At 51.5% G+C, this 20912-nt stretch overlaps 1 protein-coding gene across 1 annotated transcript; it reads right to left on the minus strand.

Annotated features, from left to right (window-relative positions):
- Positions 1–3722: 3722 nt before the first annotated feature.
- GRPEL1 (GrpE like 1, mitochondrial) lies at positions 3723–14894 on the minus strand. Its single transcript, XM_024745192.1, has 4 exons — positions 14800–14894; positions 12393–12555; positions 10968–11049; positions 3723–4376 (listed from the first exon to the last, which is right to left on the minus strand). The coding sequence occupies exons 1-4, from the start codon at positions 14892–14894 to the stop codon at positions 4030–4032; spliced, it is 687 nt and encodes a 228-aa protein (XP_024600960.1). The 3' UTR covers positions 3723–4029.
- Between the last annotated feature and the right edge of the window lie 6018 nt (positions 14895–20912).

A 20912-nucleotide genomic window follows, 5' to 3' on the forward strand; every position in this document is an offset into this window, starting at 1 on the left:
CTCCCTTGGGTCTCGGGGGCACCGGGCCCAGCACGGACTGCCAGAATGCTGGGGCTGCTTTTTGCTGCTCTGGGAACTTGCATGCGTTTTACTTGGAAGAAGTCGTTTTAGAAGGTTCACGGTTGGGAGTTCTCTGGGTTCTGGTGTTAGCTCCCCCCAGGGTTTTCACCCCGGTTGCAGGTACCTCTTTCGCTGCGACTCTGGTCCTGCATCTTACTTGGGGTGGTGTCAGGCGCTCAGCTTGGCGAGGGCGAGGCCTGGGCACCGCTTCTCTGGGTCACCGTCTTGAACCACACTCAGAGGTGGCTTCTGCCCGGCCCTGTTTAGAGATGCTCCCAGGGGCGCTCTTTCGTGGACCTGGACGGTACCTTCCTTCCGGAACCTGAGGAGTCCCTCGTCTTCCCGCTGCTCAGGGCTCCTGTGTCCAAGGCCCTGCTTTAGAGTTGGTGGAGTGGCCAGAGCCCAGCGGTCAGTTCCTCCTGGGGCGCGTCCTGCCTCTCCTCCCTCCTAGCTACCAAGACTGTTTACCTCCCGGAGTGTTTGGGCTTGAAGTTACATTAAAGTGAAGTCATTTGAAAGAAAAAGGAAGAAAACCTCATCATTTCCAAGAACGACTTAATTACGGTGCCTTTTCCTTTCTCTTTACGTTCTTCTGTCCTCTAGGGGCGAAATTTTCAGCATTAAGTAAGCCCTTCAGATACACTGTATATGGCTTTAGTTGTAAACTGCATGGCACGCTGGCAGAGAAGTGCCCCCTGTGGCCTAGCGAGGAGTCCAGGGAGTCTGTGCGCACGCGGTGGCGGGCCGCGCTGTTGCTCCCGGTGCCCTGCAGGACGACGGCTGGCGGCTGGCGGAGAGCGGGTCCCGTCCACCGCTGAGCAGAGACGGAGGCGGTGCTACGTTCCCGCAGGTGTTCCAGCCAGTGGTTCTCACCTGGGGTTCCTGGACTGGCAGCATCAGCACTCCCTGGGAACCTGCTAGAAATTCAGGTACTCAGGCCCCGCCCCAGTCCTCAGAAACTCTAGGGGTGGGGCCCGCGGAGCTGTGTTCTTACGGGCCTTCCAGGTGACCGGGATGCAGGCTGAAGTTTGAGAACTACTGGCTTTAGCTACTCTGATGTCATTGATTTTCTACATCAGATTCCTAGTTTGATGAGGTTTTAACTTTAGTCTTATTTTTATATAAAATGATTGCCAGACTTTCATTAAGCTTGAGAAGCAAAAGCTCCCTGTAAATGTGCGTGGCCCTGGCTGAGAGCTGTCAAGTGAAAAACTTTTGTGTTTAAGCAGGTTTTCAGTATGTGTATCTCTTTGATGGTATGAAGAATTTATTTAGGCTTGACTGTTTTGAAACAAACACCATAATGAATGTATAATTTATGTTAGAGTATTAACGCTTCGTTACAAGGGAAATGTAATTTTATGATTGGTTGCCTCTTATCCCATCAACTCCAGCTATTACTGTCACATTAGTCCTTACCCTGCTGTTAGCTCGGAGCCTTTAAATTTCTATATTTAATTCTCATGATAAATTAGTCACCATAATCCCATGGAGTTAATTAGGTCTTTTCAGAATTTAAACTCTTTGAGTCACAAAAGATAATGAGCTATTCAGAATAATGCTCTGGGTGGCCAACATTCCGAGAATGTATTAAAACCGAAACTCTGCCTACTGTTCTTAATTTCCCTTTTACATATTAAACAGGTTGAGAACCAAATAAATAGTGTCACTGCTTGCTTTTTACCGCCTGCTCCTGGAGCCTTAGCTTTTCAGTCTCGTAGATGGTGTGAGCCAGCCTTCAAAATCAGGATGGGGGACAGCCCGTGACGTCTTAGTGCGGCACTTCCGTGTCACACCAGTCTTTCCTCCAGACTGTGGGGAGTTAACATAGATTTCACTTAAGCAGAAACGCCTTCACGCCACTCTCCTTCCCTGAAAGAAGCGGAACAGCCAGAGCTCTCGTGGAGCCAGGCCGGGAGAACCGATGGTGAGTAGACAGCGCTGCCTGTGTCACCTACACGTGCTACGAATCCAGGCCACGACTGCGCAAACCCAGGAACTCGACGAGAGTGCAGCCCACGGGTCTTTAATTGCCAGTGTCAGTGTGTACAAAATTAAATGTTTTCCTGTTAGCGGTGACTGACTGTGGATGAGTGAAACGGTAAACAAATAGCTGATCACCTTTAAGCGAGACCATCTCTAGGTTTAGCACCTTTCTGCAGGCGCAGCTCTAGGTGAAAAGGGTTGGGATGGGACTGCACACGTTCCAAGAAATTAGTTTGAAAATTACTTTTCTTATTCACCCTCATTTTACAGATGAGTCCAGGGAGGCGAAAGGCTGTGCTCACAGCCACAGTGTAAAGAGCAGGCGTAACTCTCGGCTGTTTCTCAATATGCTGTACTGTTGCCTTTAGTTCTGGGCTATGCTCTTGACCAAGTTATTTAAAGCAGCTTAATAGAAAAGGGGGACGGGCTTCCCTGGTGGTACAGTGGTTAAGAATCCGCCTGCCAATGTAGGGGACCAGGAAGATCCCACGTGCTGTGTACCAACTAAACCCGTGCGCCACAACTACTGAGCCCATGCGCCACAACTACTGAAGCCGGCGCGCCTAGAGCCTGAGCTCTGCAACAGGAGAAGCCACCGCAATGAGAAGCCCGCGCACCACAATGAAGAGCAGCCCCCGCTCGCCACAGCTAGAGAAAGCCCGTGCGCAGCAACGAAGACACAACGCATCCAAAAATAAATAAATTTATAAAAAGGGGGGGAAATTTCTTGAAATGGTATAAATTGGAATTTTAATTATGGGAATATCACCTACACCTTTCACATCGACTACCCACCTTTCTTACATAGTAAATCGAAGTAACAGTATTGACCTTTAATCCTAGAAGTACCTCTTAGAAGCAAAGCTAGTGGAAGATTACTTTTTTTCCCCTCGTTTATAAGAATACCTCAGTCATTCAACTTTTCCCCTCGAGCGAGGAATGGAGGGTCCGGCGGCGAGTCACAGGGCCAGCGCTTGCCGGTCGTGTGTCCTTGCTGCTGCTTCCAAGTGTCCCCGGTCCCCTTCCGGGACAGAAGCCAACACGTTTGCGTGTGTCAGGCGTACAGCTGCAGGATTTGAGCAAAGACCCGGAAAGCCAAGCCACACTTCTCTGCTTAGTAAGGATCTCCTCCACCAAAGCACACAGCTAGCAGAGCGTAGGAAAATAACAGGGCTTCAATCCTCTGAAATAAAATTTAACATTTAAAACATACCAAGCACACAGTCCCTCAGATTTCTAAGGAAGTCCATCTTACTAGGGGGAAAGTACCTTCTGGTCATCAGTAACGAGTTGGGTATAGATTTAAACCTTTCTATAGAGATGAACGAAACAGGGCGAAAGTAACTGAGTGTGTCAAATTCAGTTACTGGCAAAATAAGGAGGTGAGGACGTTAGGGTGTGCCCGCTGGTCTCACACCTCCCAAAGCCAGAAGACGAGCGCTCTTAGCAGCGAGACAGTAACTGATCATAAACGAACGCAAACACGTTCTTCACCAAGGGCGTCGTACAATTTCTCTTAGCAAGAAAAATGTTTAAACTCTTGCCTTGCCTTCACTGAGTGACGGGTGGTGGCTGGAACTCGCGTGCTACAGTGAGGAACTCCAGGAACTCGCGTGCTACAGTGAGACGCAGAGGACGCAGTGCAGCCGGCGCAGCCATCTAGCAAACAGCAGGACTCCTGAAGACCTTTTATTCATTTGAAATACTCTGACGTCACCAGAGTTTGAGCAGACACGGTGTTTTTCCTGATACCCTAGGGTCCGGTAGCATCCCGCCGGCCTGTCCTGTGAGCACGTGGAACTAGTAACTCCCGAAAGGTCATTAACACAACTGTGCAACTGGCTTACTTCCTGTCCAGCCACTGGTCACTAGAGCCTGGCAACAAGGTTTAGGAAAAGGTCACGCGCACCCGCGGCTGAGAAAAGGTGAAGTGGCCTGAGTCAGCGCGTGATCGTAACGAAGCCCCGGAGCCCGTGAGGGCCGCTAAGCCTCCTTCACCACCCCAACCAGGGCGGGTCTCAGGGTGCGCCCGTGCAGCTTGTACCCCACTTTGTTAACGAGCGCCACCGTGCCCGGCTCCTTGCCCTCAACCGGCGTGTGGAACAAGGCCTCGTGCTCGTAGGGGTCGAACTTGGCCCCCACGGGGTTCAGCCGGAGTAAGCCGTGCTTCCTGAACACCTTCTGAATCTGGACCTCAGTCATCACGAGCCCCTCGTAGAGGTTCTTCAGGTGCGGGTTATCGTCTCTAATCTCCTCCTTCGGGACGCACTGTGTTGCCTTCTCCAGAATGTCCGCCACCTCCAGCAAGTCCTTGCAGAAGCCCTGAATGCCTACACGAAGTTAAAGAAGAACAGCGTTTGCATTCTGTACCAACTGCACGGGCAACTCAACACTGTAAGCCCCGTTTACGTCACACACGGGCTATTTAATGACACCTTCTCAAATCACTAGTTTGCCCTAGAATTTCAATGGCTGGATTAAAAAACAGACAAACTTTTCTGGGGTTTAGACAAAAGCCAATGAGGTATAAAGACCAGCAGCTGAAAACCTGCAGAACCACCATCAGTCCTGCTCCAGGCTAAGAGGACGTGCAACCCCCGCAGACAGTAGAGCCAGGAAGGGGCGCAGGTGGCCGCCTCAGCTAAAGGGCACGGGGCCTGGGGCCACATCCCTGGCTGTCACGGAACTGCCCATGTGATCTGGTTAACCTCTCTGGGTCTCAGCTTCTTTGGTTATAAAACAGGGATAACAGTACCTAACACAGTGAGGTTATGAGGACAAAACCACACACACTCAGAGCACCTAGAACACTTAAGGACTCAATACACGTTAGCAATTATTTGGCACCGTGGGGTAAAAGTCACCGGGACACACCCCAAGCCTTAACCTTTATCTAACAGAAGAAATAACGTGTTAAAAAACTTCGCACAGAAACAAACGTTTGTGGTTCCAAGACAGTGCTTCAGCTGCTGAACGAAGGAGGTCAGGGCGGATGAGAGGCGCACACCGGCTCAGCTCACCCGGCCTGCCCCGCCCTGGTCCTGGCAGCGCAGCGACCGTGAGGCTCTAGCACGGCCCACTCAAGTCTTCTCGGGTCTTGAAGGCTGTGCGCCTCGAAGGAGGCAGCGCTCGTTTTAGGCTTTACTCTTTCACACAGGGTTTTCACCCCACTGCTTTAAAATGAAATTAAAATTCCACCTATCCGATAAAGATGGGGGCGTCCATTAAGGACTAACCCTGTGCTAGTTCCCGTATGGTCTCTGAGACGCGCAGGAAATGGTCACACAAGTGGCAAGTACAGTCACAGTGATGCTTACACAAGGCGCACTCGTGAGTGCTGAGAACAGATTAACCTAAGGGACGTGGTTCAGCAGGGTAGGCAGAGGAGGGTTCTGGGAACTAAGGCCTGGAGAGTCGGGAGGGAGCCACGCGTTGGAGGAACTAAGGACGGCCAGCCTACCAGGAAGATGCAGACCCAGAGGAGCTGAAGGTTCTAGATGGGGCAGTGCAATGAGCAGAGGTCTGCTGTGGCCACTGTGCCTGGGGTGTGGAGCAGGGATGCAAGAGCTGAAGCTGGTCTGGACCACAGCGCAGGCAGCAGAGTCCAGGCACCACCACTCACTGGGTGGGAGGGGTGAGCTGAGGGAGGAGAGGGCAGTTCACATGCCTGACCTAGACACCCGGGCGGGCAACAGCATAATTTACTCAAATGAGGAAGAAAGGAAGCACAGGCGGAGGGGAGAATCCAGTTTAAAACACCCCTGAGACGTCCAGGGTAAAGACATACAGGACTAGAACGCAGAAGAAACGTCTGAACTGGAAAGAGAACCTGTACGTGGATGCCGTTCAGACCCGTGGGAGGGCAAGTCAGCAGGGGGGACGGCGAGAGGAGGAGGGAGGCCTGCTCCGAGCCCTGAAGAACCCAGACACGTGGAGGGCGACAGACACGCAGCCAGCGCAGGCCATGACCCGGAAGAGGAGGAGCAACAGGAGGTGAGGTGACCGCATCCAGGAACGAAGAGTTCCCAGAAGAGGTGAAGCGCCGCTGTTAAGGGGTCCGCGAGGAAAGGGTGGGGCCCGCCATGGCAGCCTCTTGCTGGGTGCCGCCTTTATGAGCTCTGGGAGCACCAGTGCCAGGGGGCTGCCCGCACGCAGAGGTGAGACTGAAAACAGAGCCCCCTCCCCGCGGCTGTGTGATCCACGCCACTGCCGCCGACTCTGTCAACTCGGCAGCGCATGCGGGACGTCCGAGTGGAAAGGGTGCTCCCGCGGCTGGGACAGGTCCGGCCTTCGCAGCTGTGGGCTCTGTGGGCACGCACAGAAGCAGGGCCAGGGTCTGGGCAGCTCCCACGGCAGGTCCAGGCACACGACTACTCCGGTCCTGGTACCTGACCTCAGTGGATCTGTGCTGGTGGTTCTGTGCACACAGCACCTGAGGACCCAGGGCCAACTGCCTGCGTTCCGACGGTGCAGGCGGGGCCGAGGGCGGTGTGACAACAGCGCACTTTGTGAGCCCGCACAACAGGTGACAGACGGCACCACAGCACACTCCCTGGGAGATGGCTCTGGTGGAGGGATACTGAGTGGCTCCCCTTCCAGCAGGAGCACTCCAATCCTGCCTGCCCCACGAGGCAGCTCAGAAACGGATCTGGGGGCCTCTATTCCAACAACTAGGGAGCAGGACCTGCCCCCAACAGGGCTGTGACAACCACAGAGCAGAGAGGAGGCCCCGCTCAAATCCAGTGCAGACTCTGGTCACCACATCACCAGTCACACCTCCTATCAAGGGGATAATGGCCAGGACATGATGAGGAAAGAGATGGCAGGCATCCACACTAAAAACAGGCCTTGGGCCTTCCCTGGTGGCGCAGCGGTTAAGAATCTGCCTGCCAATGGGTTCGAGCCCTGGTCTGGGAAGATCCCACATGCCAAGGAGCAACTAAGCCCATGCGCCACAACTACTGAGCCCACACGCCTAGAGCCCGTGCTCCACAACAAGAGAAGCCACCACAATGAGAAGCCCATGCACCGCAACAAAGAGTAGCCCCCACTCACCACAACTAGAGAAAGCCCGTGCGCAGCAACAAAGACCCAATGCAGCCAAAAATAAATAAAATAAAATAAAAAACTCACTACAAACAAAAGTCCAGGACCAGATGGCTTCACAGACGAATTCTACCAAACACACAAAGAACCTATAGCAATTCTTCTCAAACTCTTCCAAAAGACTGAAGAGGAAGGACACTATGAAGCCACCATCACCCTGACGCCAAAACCAGACAAAGACACCACCAAAGAAGAAAATTACAGGCCAGTATCTGTGATGAATACAGATGCAAAAATTCTCAACAAAATGTCAGCAAACCGAATCCAACAACACGGAAAAAAGGATCATATACCACGACCGAGTTGGATTCACCCCAGGGTCATAAGAATGGTTCAACATATGCAAATCAATCAATGCGATACAGCACATCAACAAAAGAGAAGACAAAAACCACATGATCATCTCAGTAGATGCAGAAAAAGCATCTGATAAAATCCAACAACATTCATGATAAAAACTCTTACGAAAGTAGGTACAGAGAAAACACCTCAACATAATTAAAGCTATTTAAGACAAACACACAGCCAACGTAATACTCAATGGTGAAAAGCTGAAAGCCTTCCTGCTAAAATCTGGAACAAGACAAGGATGCCCACTCTCACCACTTCTATTCAACATAGTATTGGAGGTCCTAGCCTCAGGAATCACACAAGAAAAAGAAATAGAAGGTGTCCAAAATGGTAGGGAAGAGGTAGAACTGTCATTATATGCAGATGACATGATAACTATATTTTGAAAACCCTAAAGACTCCACACAAAAACTACTAGAACTGATAAAGGAATTCAGCAAGGTAGCAGGATACAAGATTAACATACAGAAACTGGTTACATTTCTTTACACTAACAATGAAATATCAGAAAAGGAAAGTAAAAAAAATACCTCTTAAATCCCATCAAATAATACTTAGGAATAAACCTGACAAGGAGGTGAAAGACTTACATGCTGGGAACTATAAACCATTAGTAAAGGAAACTGAAGATGATTCAAAGAAATGGAAAGATACCCCGTGCTCTTGGATTGGAAGAATTAACATTGTTAAAATGGCCATACTACCCAAAGCAATCTACAGATTTAATGTGATCCCTATCAAATTACCCATGACATTTTCCACAGAACTAGAACAAGTAATCCTAAAATTCATATGGAACCATAAGACTCAGAACTGCCAAAGCAATCCTGAGGAAAAAGAACAAACTTCAGACAATACTACAAAGCTACAGTAATCAAAACAGCATGGTACTGGCATAATGACAAACATATAGATCAATGGAACAGAATAGAGAGCCCAGCAATAAACCCACACACCTACGGTCAACTAATCTTTGACAAAGGAGGCAAGGATATTCAATGGAGAAAAGACAGTCTGTTTAGCAAGTGGTGTTAGGAGAGTTGGACAGCCACAGGTCAATCAATGAAGTTAGAACACACCCTCTCACCATACACACAAATAAACTCAAAATGGCTTAAATAAAGACCTAAATAGAAGACAAGACACTGTAAAACCCCTACAAGAGAACAAAGGCAAAACATTTTCTAACATAAATTCTACCAATGTTTTCTCATGTCAGTCTCCCAAGGCAACAGAGATAAAAGCAAAAATAAACAAATGGGTCCTATCAAACTTACAAGCTTTAGCACAGCAAAGGAAACTAAAAACAAAACAAAAAGACCACATACAGACTGGGAGAAAATACTTGCAAATGATGCAACCTACAAGGGCTTAATTTCCAAAATATACAAACAGCTCATAAAACTCAATAACAAAAAACCAAACAACTCAATCAAAAAATGGGCAGAAGACCGAAATAGACATTTCTCCAAAGAAGACATACAGATGGTCAATAAGCACACAAAAAGATGCTCAACGTTGCTAATTATTAGAGAAATGCAAATCAAAACTACAATGAGGTACCACCTCACACCAGTCAGAACGGCCACCATTAAAAAGTCTACAAATAACCAATGCTGGAGAGGGTGTGGAGAAAAGGGAACCCTCCTACACTGTTGGTGGGAATGTAAATTGGTACAGCTACTATGGAGAACAGTATGGAGGTTCCTCAAAAAACTAAAACTAGAATTACCATATGACCCAGCAATCCCCCTCTTGGGCATACATCCAGACAAAACCATAATTCAAAAAGATACATGCACTGCTATGTTCACAGCTGCACTACTTACAATAGCCAAGACATGGAAACATGGAAATGTTCAATGACAGATGAATGGATAAAGAAGACGTGGTATATATGTATATTCAGTGGAATATGACTCAGCCATAAAAAAAAGAACGAAATTATGCCATTTGCAGCAACACAGATGCAACTGGAGATTATCATACCAAGTGAAGTAAGTCAGAAAGAGGAAGACAAATACCATATGATATCACTTATATGTGGAATCTAAAGTATGGCAAAAATAAACCTATCTATGAAACAGAAACAGAATCCCAGACACAGAGAACAGACTTGTGGTGGACAAGGCAGGGGGGTGGGGAAGGGATGGAGTGGGAGTTTTGGATGAGCAGATGCAAACTATTATATATGGAATGGATAAACAACAAGATCCTACCGTAGAGCACAGGGAATTACATTCAATATCCTGTGATAAACCATAACGGAAAAGAATATAAAAAAGGGAGGGCTTCCCTGGTGGCGCAGTGGTTGAAGAGTCTGCCTGCCAATGTGGGGGACAGGTTTGAGTCCTGGTCTGGGAAGATCCCACATGCCGCGGAGCGACTGGGCCCGTGAGCCGCAACTACTAAGCCTGCGCGTCTGGAGCCTGTGCTCCGCAACAAGAGAGGCCGCGACAGTGAGGGGCCCGCACACCACAGTGAAGAGTGGCCCCTGCTTGCCGCAACTGGAGAAGGCCTTCACATAGAAACGAGGACCCAACACAGCCAAAAATAAATAAATAAATTTATATATATATTAAAAAAGAATATAAAAAAGGGAATATAGGGCTTCCCTGGTGGCGCAGTGGTTGAGAGTCCGAACACCACAGTGAAGAGTGGCCCCTGCTTGCCGCAACTGGAGAAGGCCTTCACATAGAAACGAGGACCCAACACAGCCAAAAATAAATAAATAAACACTTTGCTGTACAACAGAAATTAACACAACATTGTACATCAACTATACTTCAATAAAATTTAAAAAAAAAAGAGAGATTTGTTCTCTGTGTTGAACTCGGATCTTATCAAGTTTCCACTGTGAGCACCCAAGGTCTTACTGTGAACCTGAGGTTCTGCATCTACAACAGGGGGACTGAAAGCTCCGTCCCCATAGGTACTCAAATGGTAGCCTTTTGGGTAATCAACACAACACATCTGGGGTTGGGAGACGGTCCTCAGTGCCAGCGCCATTACCAGGTTTGTGCTGAATGGCAAGTCATTTCAACCTCACTGATCTCAACCATAAAAACGGGAAAGACGGTAACAGAAACATACAAAGGTGACAATGCAAACAGAATCTGAGGAGGTCCTAAGTGAGACCGATGTTAGGGCTGCTCCAGCTAAGGAGCCGAAGCTCACGGAGCTGACCTGCTAGTTACCTGCAGGCTCACACCAAGGTCTCTGTGTGGAAGAGCAAAGCACACGCTCCTCACTGAAGGGATCATGCTCACCGCTCCGAGTGCGAGTCATAAGGGCAATTCTGCTCCTTCTAGACAACGGCTGACCCATCTCAAACACTGGAGGGAGTGCAAGCAGCAGGCTCCCCACCTCCCTCACGGGGCTGGCCCCTTTGCCTGGCACTCTGATACCCCCCCCCCCTGCCCCCGTGTTTCCCCCGGTCAATGTCATGTAACGTTGAAAGTTACCATATAGTTTCGCCTCCTCCACCAATTTTTGGCTCCTCTGCCGCAAGTTCTCAGTATCTGCTAAAGCTCGCTTATACTTTTCCTTAAAAAAAAGAAAGGGAGAAAGAAAGACTGATTCACGTGAATTAAATACGGAACAAATTCATAGGAAAGCATATCTGATGTAACAAACTCCAAGTCAAAACACAAACAACAGCTATCATCACGTTTGAAATTTTGGGTTACAGACAGCTGCTGCTTAATAAACACAAACACATTAACCCGGGTCACTGTTTCCAGCAAGTGGGGAATAGACGGCCCGGTGTCGCGTATTCACATAGACCCCAAGGGCATTCTCACTCAGTATGCAGCTGGGGAAGGACAAGGAGAGGCTTCTCATTTCTCGTGGTTCCGATGGCTCTCCTCCAGGGAGGACCATTCATTCATTCTTCAGCAGAATCTCCAACTTAAGGGAATCCTAGAAGCCCAGTTAGGGGCTGACCCGCTCAGTTCCCACACCCTGAAGAGACGTCTAGGAGAACAACGAACCTGAGTGGACAGCTTTGGCCTCTACGCCACAGAAGAGGAAAAACCCCATCAATGAGCCTCTGGTATTGTTAACATTGCCCAGATATGATTCAGTCGAAACATTTACTGTGTACTAGTCATCTGAATTCTGGTATCTTCCTCATTTTGCACCAACTTTTCCTGTAATCTCGTCCATCTCCCGGAATTTCCATTTTTCGTGTGCACCAGGTTCCCGTGTTCAGCCTTCAGGCGATTCCAGAGCCGTGGTTAAGAGCAAGGGCTCCCAGGCTCAGGCCCTTGCCCTGCCACTCAGTGGCCAAGTGACCTTGGGAAGTTTACCAAACCATCCTGGACCTCAGTTTCCTCATCTGTAAACAGGGATATTAACGGTTGCCTCACAGGGTTGTTGTGAGAATTAATATAAATAAAGGGGTTAGAACAGCCCCAGCACACAGTCTTTGATATTACCATTCTTAAATGCGTACAGAGCTCGATTTGTGCCCCTCATGCTTTTCCACATGGGGTCATAATCCATATGACTCATCAGTTCACAGAACTCCTACCTCCCTAGGAGAGCACCGCGTGGCCGTACCCCTGCCCCCCACCCTTGTCCTTCCCTAAGACCAGCTTAAAGGGCCTACTGAATAGTCCTCACCTGTACAGACCATTTTAAGCCTCAATTCAATATGATCCAGGTAGCACATAGAGATGACCCTGACGACAACCAGAGCCACACAGGCTTTGGGTTCTATCCCTTCTCCGGTAGTAACTTGTTATAGGACCCAGCCGTAGTCCTTGGACAACGATGGGATTTGTCTGGGCTCCGTCTCTGTTGTCACGGAGGCTGGCCAGACGTCCTCGGAAAAGACTCACCTGGAGTTCGAACGACCACGCTCCCCCAAGAGCCCGCAACCTTACCGTGGTCTCCTTTAGCTGCTCTTCCAGCTTGACCTTCTCTTCCGTCAGCGTCTTCTCTGCAGAGGGCAGATCTGTCTTCTGTTCATTCTGACCCATGTCCTCTTCCAAGTTCTGGCCATTGTTCTTCTGTTTTGTAGCTGTGCACAGCAGCCGAGGAGAGGGCCTAAAGACAAGTCCACACGCTAGAAATTAAGATCATGTTTTTTTTGCTTCTTAAAGTCAGATGTATGACTTAAGAAATCAGAATTTAAAATATGTGCTACTGACCCATGGGGGAGAAAGGATTTATTTTAGATCCAATAAAGGCATATGACGTATAGAAGCTATTTGTTGATATAAAGTCTTCTGCAACACATGCCTAAACTAACATGTCAGTGTACCAAGGCTATGGTACTAATCTCCTCTTCTTCCCACTTTAAACATCTCCTTCTGAGATATGGTCACCCAGGCCCACCACACAGCAATGCAGTAGCTACTACTGGAGGTGAGGCCCAGTGCTGATGTTGATTACAAAGCTGGAGGGGCAGAGATCTTGCCCACACGGTACTTCGGGCATGCAAAAAAGATATCTACACGAAGAACCGTAATGTGGGGTTTGAAAGTGATAAAAGAGGAACCATGCACTTTGGGAGGCTCAGAGTAGAATATTTCTAGCTTTGGGTAAATGGAAGGCAATGAAAGGGTTTGTGCAGCGAGGCTTTGAAGGATAAGTAAGAGTTCACATACAGAGTCAGGAATGGATGAGACAGACGCACTTCAGGAAGAGGGAAGGACTGGAGGTTGGAAAGCATGGGGATGGTATGTACAGGGGGAACACCAAGAGCTCTAAAACTAAAGCTGCAAGGGACTTAAAAGTATTACCCAATCTGATCCCCACATGAAAAAGGTTAAGTGATAAACTCAAGGCCACAAAGCCATTAAGGAATGATACACATCTCTGCACCAGGTCCAGTGGAGCTCTTAATTATGCCACAGTCCAACCTGAAAATAAACCACATGCGATTTCTTCCCAGATTAAAACAAACTGCCTCAATGAACAGGAAAGCTAGGAGTACACAGAACATATGTACAAGGATGTTTACAGCAACTGGAGACAGATCGCTGTCAGAAGGAGACGGCTGAACAAGCTGCTGCTTCCATGATCTGGAATACTGAGCAGCTACCAGATAGAACGTTAAACTGCCATCTTTTGGCTACACCACGGGTGTACTGAGTGTGCAAGAAATGCAACTTAGAGAAATGCACAAAACACGACCCCGCTTTTATAAACTCAAACCAGAAATCCTGTGTAGGTACATGTGTCTGAGGCCAGCAGAGAGCCATAAGAGGATTCACTACCCTAGTCTGTTACCCCGGGGGGGAAACGCAATAACCTTTTTACTTTCGTGATGAAAAAAACTGACAATCTGAAAAGTGCGTGTGCTGCTGTGAAGCCTGCCTTTCTTCCTAGATGTCCTGACCTCTGGGTGCGACAGTCACCACCATTCTGCAGTTCACCTCCGCTCTGCCGACCCCCTCCTGGAGCGCCAGAGGCTCCCGCGAGTCTTGCTTTGCTTTGCAGGGAGGGAGACGGAGGCTCCGGAGGCTCAGTTACCCCGAAAGCTACGCATACAATTCAGCTCTCTAAACTCCCCAACTTGAGCCTCTTGCCACAAACCCAGTTCTCAGAGCAGAAATTCACGCTGTCCTGCCAATTAATTCCAGATACAAAAATCACAAATTACTTGAGCAAAGAGGCCTTTTCACTCGGGCTTTCCAGGTGGGCTTGTTCCCACACAGTTCTACACCGTGTATCGGGCTGGAATCGCAGCTGCATCCCGCGCACTACCGTAGTCCACGCTGCCAGGCCCGGTCTCCCCATCCCTCAAGCAGCTCCTGCGGGGAAAGCCCACCTCCTGCTCTGCGCAGCTTCTACCCGATCTGTCTTCTACCAGATAACCTGGTTCTGGGAAGCTCCTCCAACGCAGAAGGTGCTAAGCACTCGCTAAACTAACTTATGAGGCTAGACTTTGAAAAAGCAGAAAAGACCGGTTTTAGAAAAAAACACGAAAGAAGAAAGGCCAAGGTGAGGGCACTGCCTCGTGACCCCCGCCGCGGAGTCACCGCTCTTGTATAAATAAGCCGCTGTCCCCACGGTGGGGCAGGCGCCGCTGCCCTTCTGACCTCAGGCTCCGAGGCACGCGGAGGTGGACGAGGACTCGGGCCGAGCGGAAGGAGCCAGCGCGCCGCCGCGCCGCGCCCCGGGGACCCGCACACGCGGCCGCCTCAAACGCGGTGTCCGCGCCCCGCGTGGGGGAACCGCCGCCCACAGCGCCCGGGCCGGAGCCGGGCAGGACTCGGGTCGGAGCGGACGGGGGCGGCACGCACACCGCGCCCTTCCTCAGCCCGGGCAGCCGGCGCCCCTTACCTGAGAGACAACGCCAAAGCCGGAAGGCTGTGCCGCGCCAGCCTCACGCACCGAGCCGCCATCACTGCCGCGGGGTCTGCATGCGCACGGGGCATGCGCGGAGGCGGCTGGCCCCTCCCCTCGGCCACCAGGACACTCGCGCAGACTCTGTGCTTCCTTCCCCCTCCCAACTACTTCCCCTCAGCCAATCCACCACCGCTTCTCCTCTGATAGACAGATCATACTCACCACTAATCGCCGGCCTTGGAGGAGCACTCTCCCCTCCCCCGGTGGGCGGGGTCTGAGGCCTTCCAGAGCCCGAGAAGGTGAGGAGGTGAAAGGTGAAGGAAACCGTGGGAGGAGACTCTCCGCGGAGGGGCGTGGTCAAAGGAAGAACCAATAGGGAGGGAGCATGGGGGTGGGACGCCGGAAGTGCGGACTTCGGAGAGCAGAGAGTCGGTAGTCGGTTTTCCCGCCTGGTTGTATGTTGCATGTCTCCGGCCGCCCTTTCCTCTGGGAGTCGGCGATGCGACGGGGCTGGCTTTTGTCCTGTTCTCCCTTGCAGCGTGAGCTCCTGGAACCGTGCCGGGCACGGGGCGCTCAGTGTGGGCTAAATGCAAATAGGCCAAGGACAAAAGCACGTCCACGGGCAACCGCAGGACTTTAAAAAAAGTCGGTTAAAACAGTGTTAGAGGGGCTTCTCTGGTGGCGCAGTGGTTGAGAGTCCGCCTGCCGATGCAGGGGGCGCGGGTTCGTGCCCCGGTCCGCGAGGATCCCACACGCCGCGGAGCGGCTGGGCCCGTGAGCCATGGCCGCTGAGCCTGCGCGTCCGGAGCTTGTGCTCCGCAAGGGGAGAGGCCCCAACAGTGAGAGGCCCGCGTACCGCAAAAAAAACCCCAACAGTGTTAGGGAAGCACCACCCGTCCTGCCTGCGGCTCCGCGGCGGCGGCGGCGGCGGCGGCGGCGGCGGCCGCGGAGGAGGGGGAAGGGGCTAGGGCTGGTGGCCGGAGGGGACTCCGTCGCTACCTGTCAGTTTTATTAACGCGAAAACCAAAACCCAGGAAGCAGATGTGACACAGCACGGCGGCGTTGGTGCTGGGTGAGGGGAATTGGGTGTGTGTTGTTTTCTCTTTTCCCTCTTCTTTCACCTTCAGTTTTATCAGAGTAAAACACAAAGCATAACAAGAACAGCGCCGAGGAAGGCTCAGGGGACACAGCCAAAGCTCATAAATACAAATGTTTTCGTTAATCTATCAAAGGTCAGTGCTACCGTATCACGTGCCACGAAGGAGCCGAGGTACTGGAAGAGGAGATGTCCTGGGCTGGAGCCCGTGGTGTCCTAAGTGTGGTGCGGCCTGCATGTCATATTTGGGTTTTTTTTGGTTTTTCTGTAAATAAACTAATTAATTTTTGGCTGCCTTGGGTCTTCATTGCTGCGCGCGGGTTTTCTCTAGTTGCGGCGAGCGGGGGCTACTCTTCGTTGCGATACGCAGGCTTCTCATTGGGGTGGCTTCTTTTGTTGCGGAGCACCGGCTCTAGGCGCGCGGGCTTCAGTAGTTGAGGCACGCCGGCTTCAGTAGTTGTGGCTCGTGGGCTCTAGAGCGCAGGCTCAGTAGTTGTGGCGCACGGGCTTAGTCGCACCACGGCGTGTGGGCTCTTCCCGGACCAGGGCTCAAACCCCTGTCCCCTGCATTGGCAGGCGGATTCTTAACCACTGCGCCACCAGGGAAGCCCCGAAGTTTTCTGTAACAAAATGTAAAACATGTCACGGGGAGGGATAAATTAGGAGCTTGGGATTAACATACAGACACTACTATGTGTAAAACAGATAGCCTAAAAGGGCCTACTATAGAGCACAGGGAACTCTGCTCAATATTCTGTAATAACCTATATGGGAAAAGACTCTGAAAAAGAATGAATATAGGTATATGTATAACTGAATCACGTTGCTGTACACCTGAAACTAACACAACATTGTAAATCAACTATACTCCAAAAATTTTTTTTAAAAATTTAAAACATGTCATGTTTCTCATTGGCGGTGACCTTGGGCAAGTCATTTAATTGCTCTCAGCATTGATTCCCTCCCTGTAGACCTGGGATTATATCATTTATTGTGAGGTTTAAAAGAGGTACAACTATTCATTTTCTAACTCTTAGGGCTCAAGGGAATCAGATGGGAATCCTGCCGTAAATAGCTCACAGTGCAGCATGGGGACGATCAACAGTGGTAGCCGCTGTGTCCTGAGACAGAGCCAGGCACTGGCTGTTGCAGTGGCGATGTTTCTGCGACACTGAATCCCTGGTCCCTGCAGGACAGCCGAGAGGCCAGGCCCCAGATCTATTACGTCCAAAACGGCAGATTTTCCGGAACAGAGGCCTGTCTGTGCTGCCACCTCGTGGCAGCATTGGGAACTACGCCCTTGGGAGCCCGCTCAGGTAGTTCCCTGAAGTCTGGAACTTCTTTGTCACCACATTGCAAGTCATCAGCACGCAGAGATGAAGCTGCCTGTGTGGGAAGACTCCTGCATCAACCCTTGGAACGAATTTCTAGCCAAGAGAGTGGGTGGCCCAGACGGGGTGCAGGAAGAGCAAGCTAAACAGCCCATGGTGCCCCCAAAAAGGATGGGGCTGTGTTAAAAAGAAAATGTCCTCAGGAGAAGGTTGTGCAGAAACAACAGCATGTGGGCTGTGCGTGCGATGCTCATGACAGCTGAGTGCCCACAAGTGCCAGGCTCCGCGCAGGTGTCCTCTCCTGGACCAGCCTGCCCTGCGGTGATGGGGAGACGGGGGATGGGCCAGGCTCATCACACACTTGGAAAAAGGCAGAGCTCTTGCCTGTTTTTCCCGACTAATCCCAGCCCGTGTGACCATCAGGGCCAGAACCCTCAACAGAATGTTGGCTGCTGCCATAAGGTGCGTCGTCACCTTTATTATTATTAATTATTGTCCCTCAGCCGGAGCATGGAATTTCATCCTTTAACTCTGAAATAAGCAAATTAAAGAATATATATATGGCTATGATGGGTGTGGTACACAGAATTCTAAAGAGGGGCCCAAGATACCCACCCTCTGGTTATTCAGTCAAACACTAATCTAGGTGCTGCTGTGAAGAGGCTTTGCAGATGTAGCTGGCGTGTCAAGTCAGTGACCTTCATGGAGAGTATCTGGTGGGCTTGACCTTGGTGAGCCCTTTCAAAGCAGAGAGTTTCCTCCAGGAGGCCAAGGCAGAGAGCTTCACAGCAAGAGAAAGACTCGAATCACTGCTGCTGGTGCGAAGACGGACGGGGGAGTGAGAAGGTGGCCTCAGGGAGCGGACGGCGGAGCCCCTCCGGCCACCAGCGAGGACGTGAGGGCCTCAGGTCTGCTGTCTCAGGGCACTGGACTCCACAGGCCATCTGCACGGGTCCCCAGACCACAGCCCAGCCCGGCCTTTTGAGGGGCATTACTTCTCTCCTCTCCACTTTATCTGTATTTGGGATCTCAGTACACAGAATGGAGTAACCATATACCTTGTTCCCATTCCCGTCATGGGGTCTTATTCTTGGCCTACTTTTGTTTGTTTGTTCATCTGTTTCTGTGCTACAGGAGACCCCCACCAAATAAAAACCTCCACCTGGAGGAAACAGGGGCTCCCCGGTTAAGAGACTTTGCTGGAAGAGGGACCTGAAACCGGCAGCAGATTTCACCGACACTCCTCCCAAGCACACGGGCGCCAAACTGAAATGCATGTTCTTGGTAAGAAAATGCCACCAGAAGGGGCCACAGACGTTCAAGCTGAAATCGCTTTCTGCAGAAGGAGCCAGATCAGTTGCACGAGGAACGAGCAAGCACGTGAACTGGCAGCCGCTTCCCCGAGAGCATCTGAAGGCCAACGGCAGCCGCCTGGAACTAGCGGCCTCCAGGTACGGCTCAGGCGCAGCCCTGGGCACCATCAGTTCCTCCCACAGAGACGCTGGAAGGACAGGGAAGGAGAGAGCAGCGGCAAACTCCCCAATCCCGAGGAGAGTGTCTTAAAGAGCCCTTAGACATCAGGGAGAGTTTGAATCCGAGGCTGACAAAATCGTTCATCACAAGCACACTGTGATTGGAGCCCTCCTGCGTGTCGGTCGAATCAGCCATTAGCCAGAAGAAAGGTCAGAAGGGTGCAAAGCCTGCGGGGTGGCAGGAGGGACAGTTTCTCATTATAAAAATAATGGATGCTCATCATAGAAATGTTACAAAATGCAAATGGGAGGAGAGTGTAGGACTGTCAGCCTTTCCCTCCTGAGTTCCTCTTTCTCATCCCTGTTGGGACCTTGGGCACCTGCACTCTGTCTCCCCTTGACCCTGACCTTGGATTGATCACAAACCCAGAACTAGAGCCAGAGGCATCTTGAGGTGACAGCCATGACCCTGTGATGAGCAGAGACGATTGGGTCCCTTGCCTGTATCACGGGGCTAATGACGCTTATTGTGAAAAGCCCGGGCTTCCCACGAGCAGGGCTCCAGGGCAGAGGGGCTCCCAGGAGCTGTGGCTGAACCCGGCTTGCTTAGGAACCTCCTTCCCCTGCCACTGGTGGCCTCGGGTGCCTGTCTGGAAACATGGACATGGATGCAGGGTGCACACAGGGCAGCCAGGGAAGCAGCGGGCACACCTGCCCCTACTCTTAACCCTAAGCCCTCCTGGATCAGGAACCAAAGCAAACCAGAAGAGTTTATTTCCCCCATCTGCAAAAGTCCAGGTGGCTCTGTGGCTTCAGGTCCTCAGGGGCCCAGGCTCCTTCCTGCTCGCAGCTCTGCCCTCCCCAGGGCAGGGCCCTCGCCCTCATGGTGAGGTTGGATCTCTGGTCCTGACAGCAATATCTCAAACAGCAGGCTGGCAGAGATGAGGGGAGGGAAAGGCCACACTGCAGCAGTCTTCTAAGGAGGTTGCCAGGATGCCAGGTACCGTATCGGCTCATTCCCTATTGGTCTTAGTCACATGGCCGCACCTAGCTGCAAGGGAGTCTGGGAAGGAGGTCTTTGTTCCTAGTGATCCCTTCCCAGCTTAAAATTCTAGTCCCGCAGAGGACAAAGGATGCTTGGGGACACCAGCAACAGCTCCACCTGGGCTCTTCTGTGACCCTCCACTCCCTCTGGGTATGGGGGACCCCCTCCCTGACATCCCAGGGATTGGAGCAAACCCCTCCTACGAGCCAGGGCCATGCTCTCGCCAGGCCGCGAGGGTGGGTTTTCCATCCACTCATTCAACCCCCTCGAGTTCTAGGCTATGCTCGATCTCCCCACCCCACTGATTGATAAACTGAGGCCCAGAGAGGTGAAGTCCATAGCCAATGCGTGCTGGAACCAGGGTTTGAGCCCGGGTCTGTCCCGGGCCCACACCCCACCCCTAATCCTTCAACCCCGCTTGACCACAGCCCCCATCTCTGGCCCAAACCCCTGGGGTCCTCCCACTCTCACCCCTGACACCCCGTCTGTCAGCAGGTCCTTTTGCTCGGCCTTGGGGACAGGTTCACCTCTAGCCCCTGCCAACACCCGCCCCCGGTGGTACCACCCAGTCTATTCTGCTCCGACCCTCGCCGTACAGAGCGCTCCCAGCCCACACAGTCCCGGCTACGAGGCCAGCCCCACTCTGGGACCCACCTGCCCTCTCCTCTGTGCCCTCTGACGTCCACTAGCTCACAGCAGGCACGGTGGCCACCATTAGCCCCTGGGGTGCCTTTGTGCCAGTTAGAAAGAGGTGCTCTCCGTGAGGACGTGGCTTGCAGGGCTTGGCGGGGGAGCCCAGCCCCGAGCTCAGCCCCCTTTTGTCCTCAGCGGGCCATGGAAGGGGCTGCAAGCTGGGACACTGGGTCACTATGTGCCTGGCCAGCCAGCCTGGTTCTTCCAGCATTTGCTCCCCCTGTCCACATCCCCCTGCCCCACCAGTCCATCCCGTTGCAGATCTGTCTTGCTTATTCGTCTCGTCCTCCGTGGGCCTCTCCTGACCAGAACGTAAGCTCCATGAGGGCAGGAGGGGTCTGTTTTATATGCTGCGGATCTCAACAGCTCATGACAGCCCCTGGGGCTCAGTGCAAGCGCCCGTAGGTGAATGGATGTATGAATTAGGGCTTCATGAAGTCTGGGGAGAAAACATCCCTTTCATGACCACG

The sequence above is a fragment of the Neophocaena asiaeorientalis genome, unplaced genomic scaffold, assembly GCF_003031525.2.
Source record: "Neophocaena asiaeorientalis asiaeorientalis breed wild unplaced genomic scaffold, Neophocaena_asiaeorientalis_V1.1 scaffold65, whole genome shotgun sequence".
In the NCBI taxonomy this organism is placed as follows: Eukaryota; Metazoa; Chordata; class Mammalia; order Artiodactyla; family Phocoenidae; genus Neophocaena; species Neophocaena asiaeorientalis.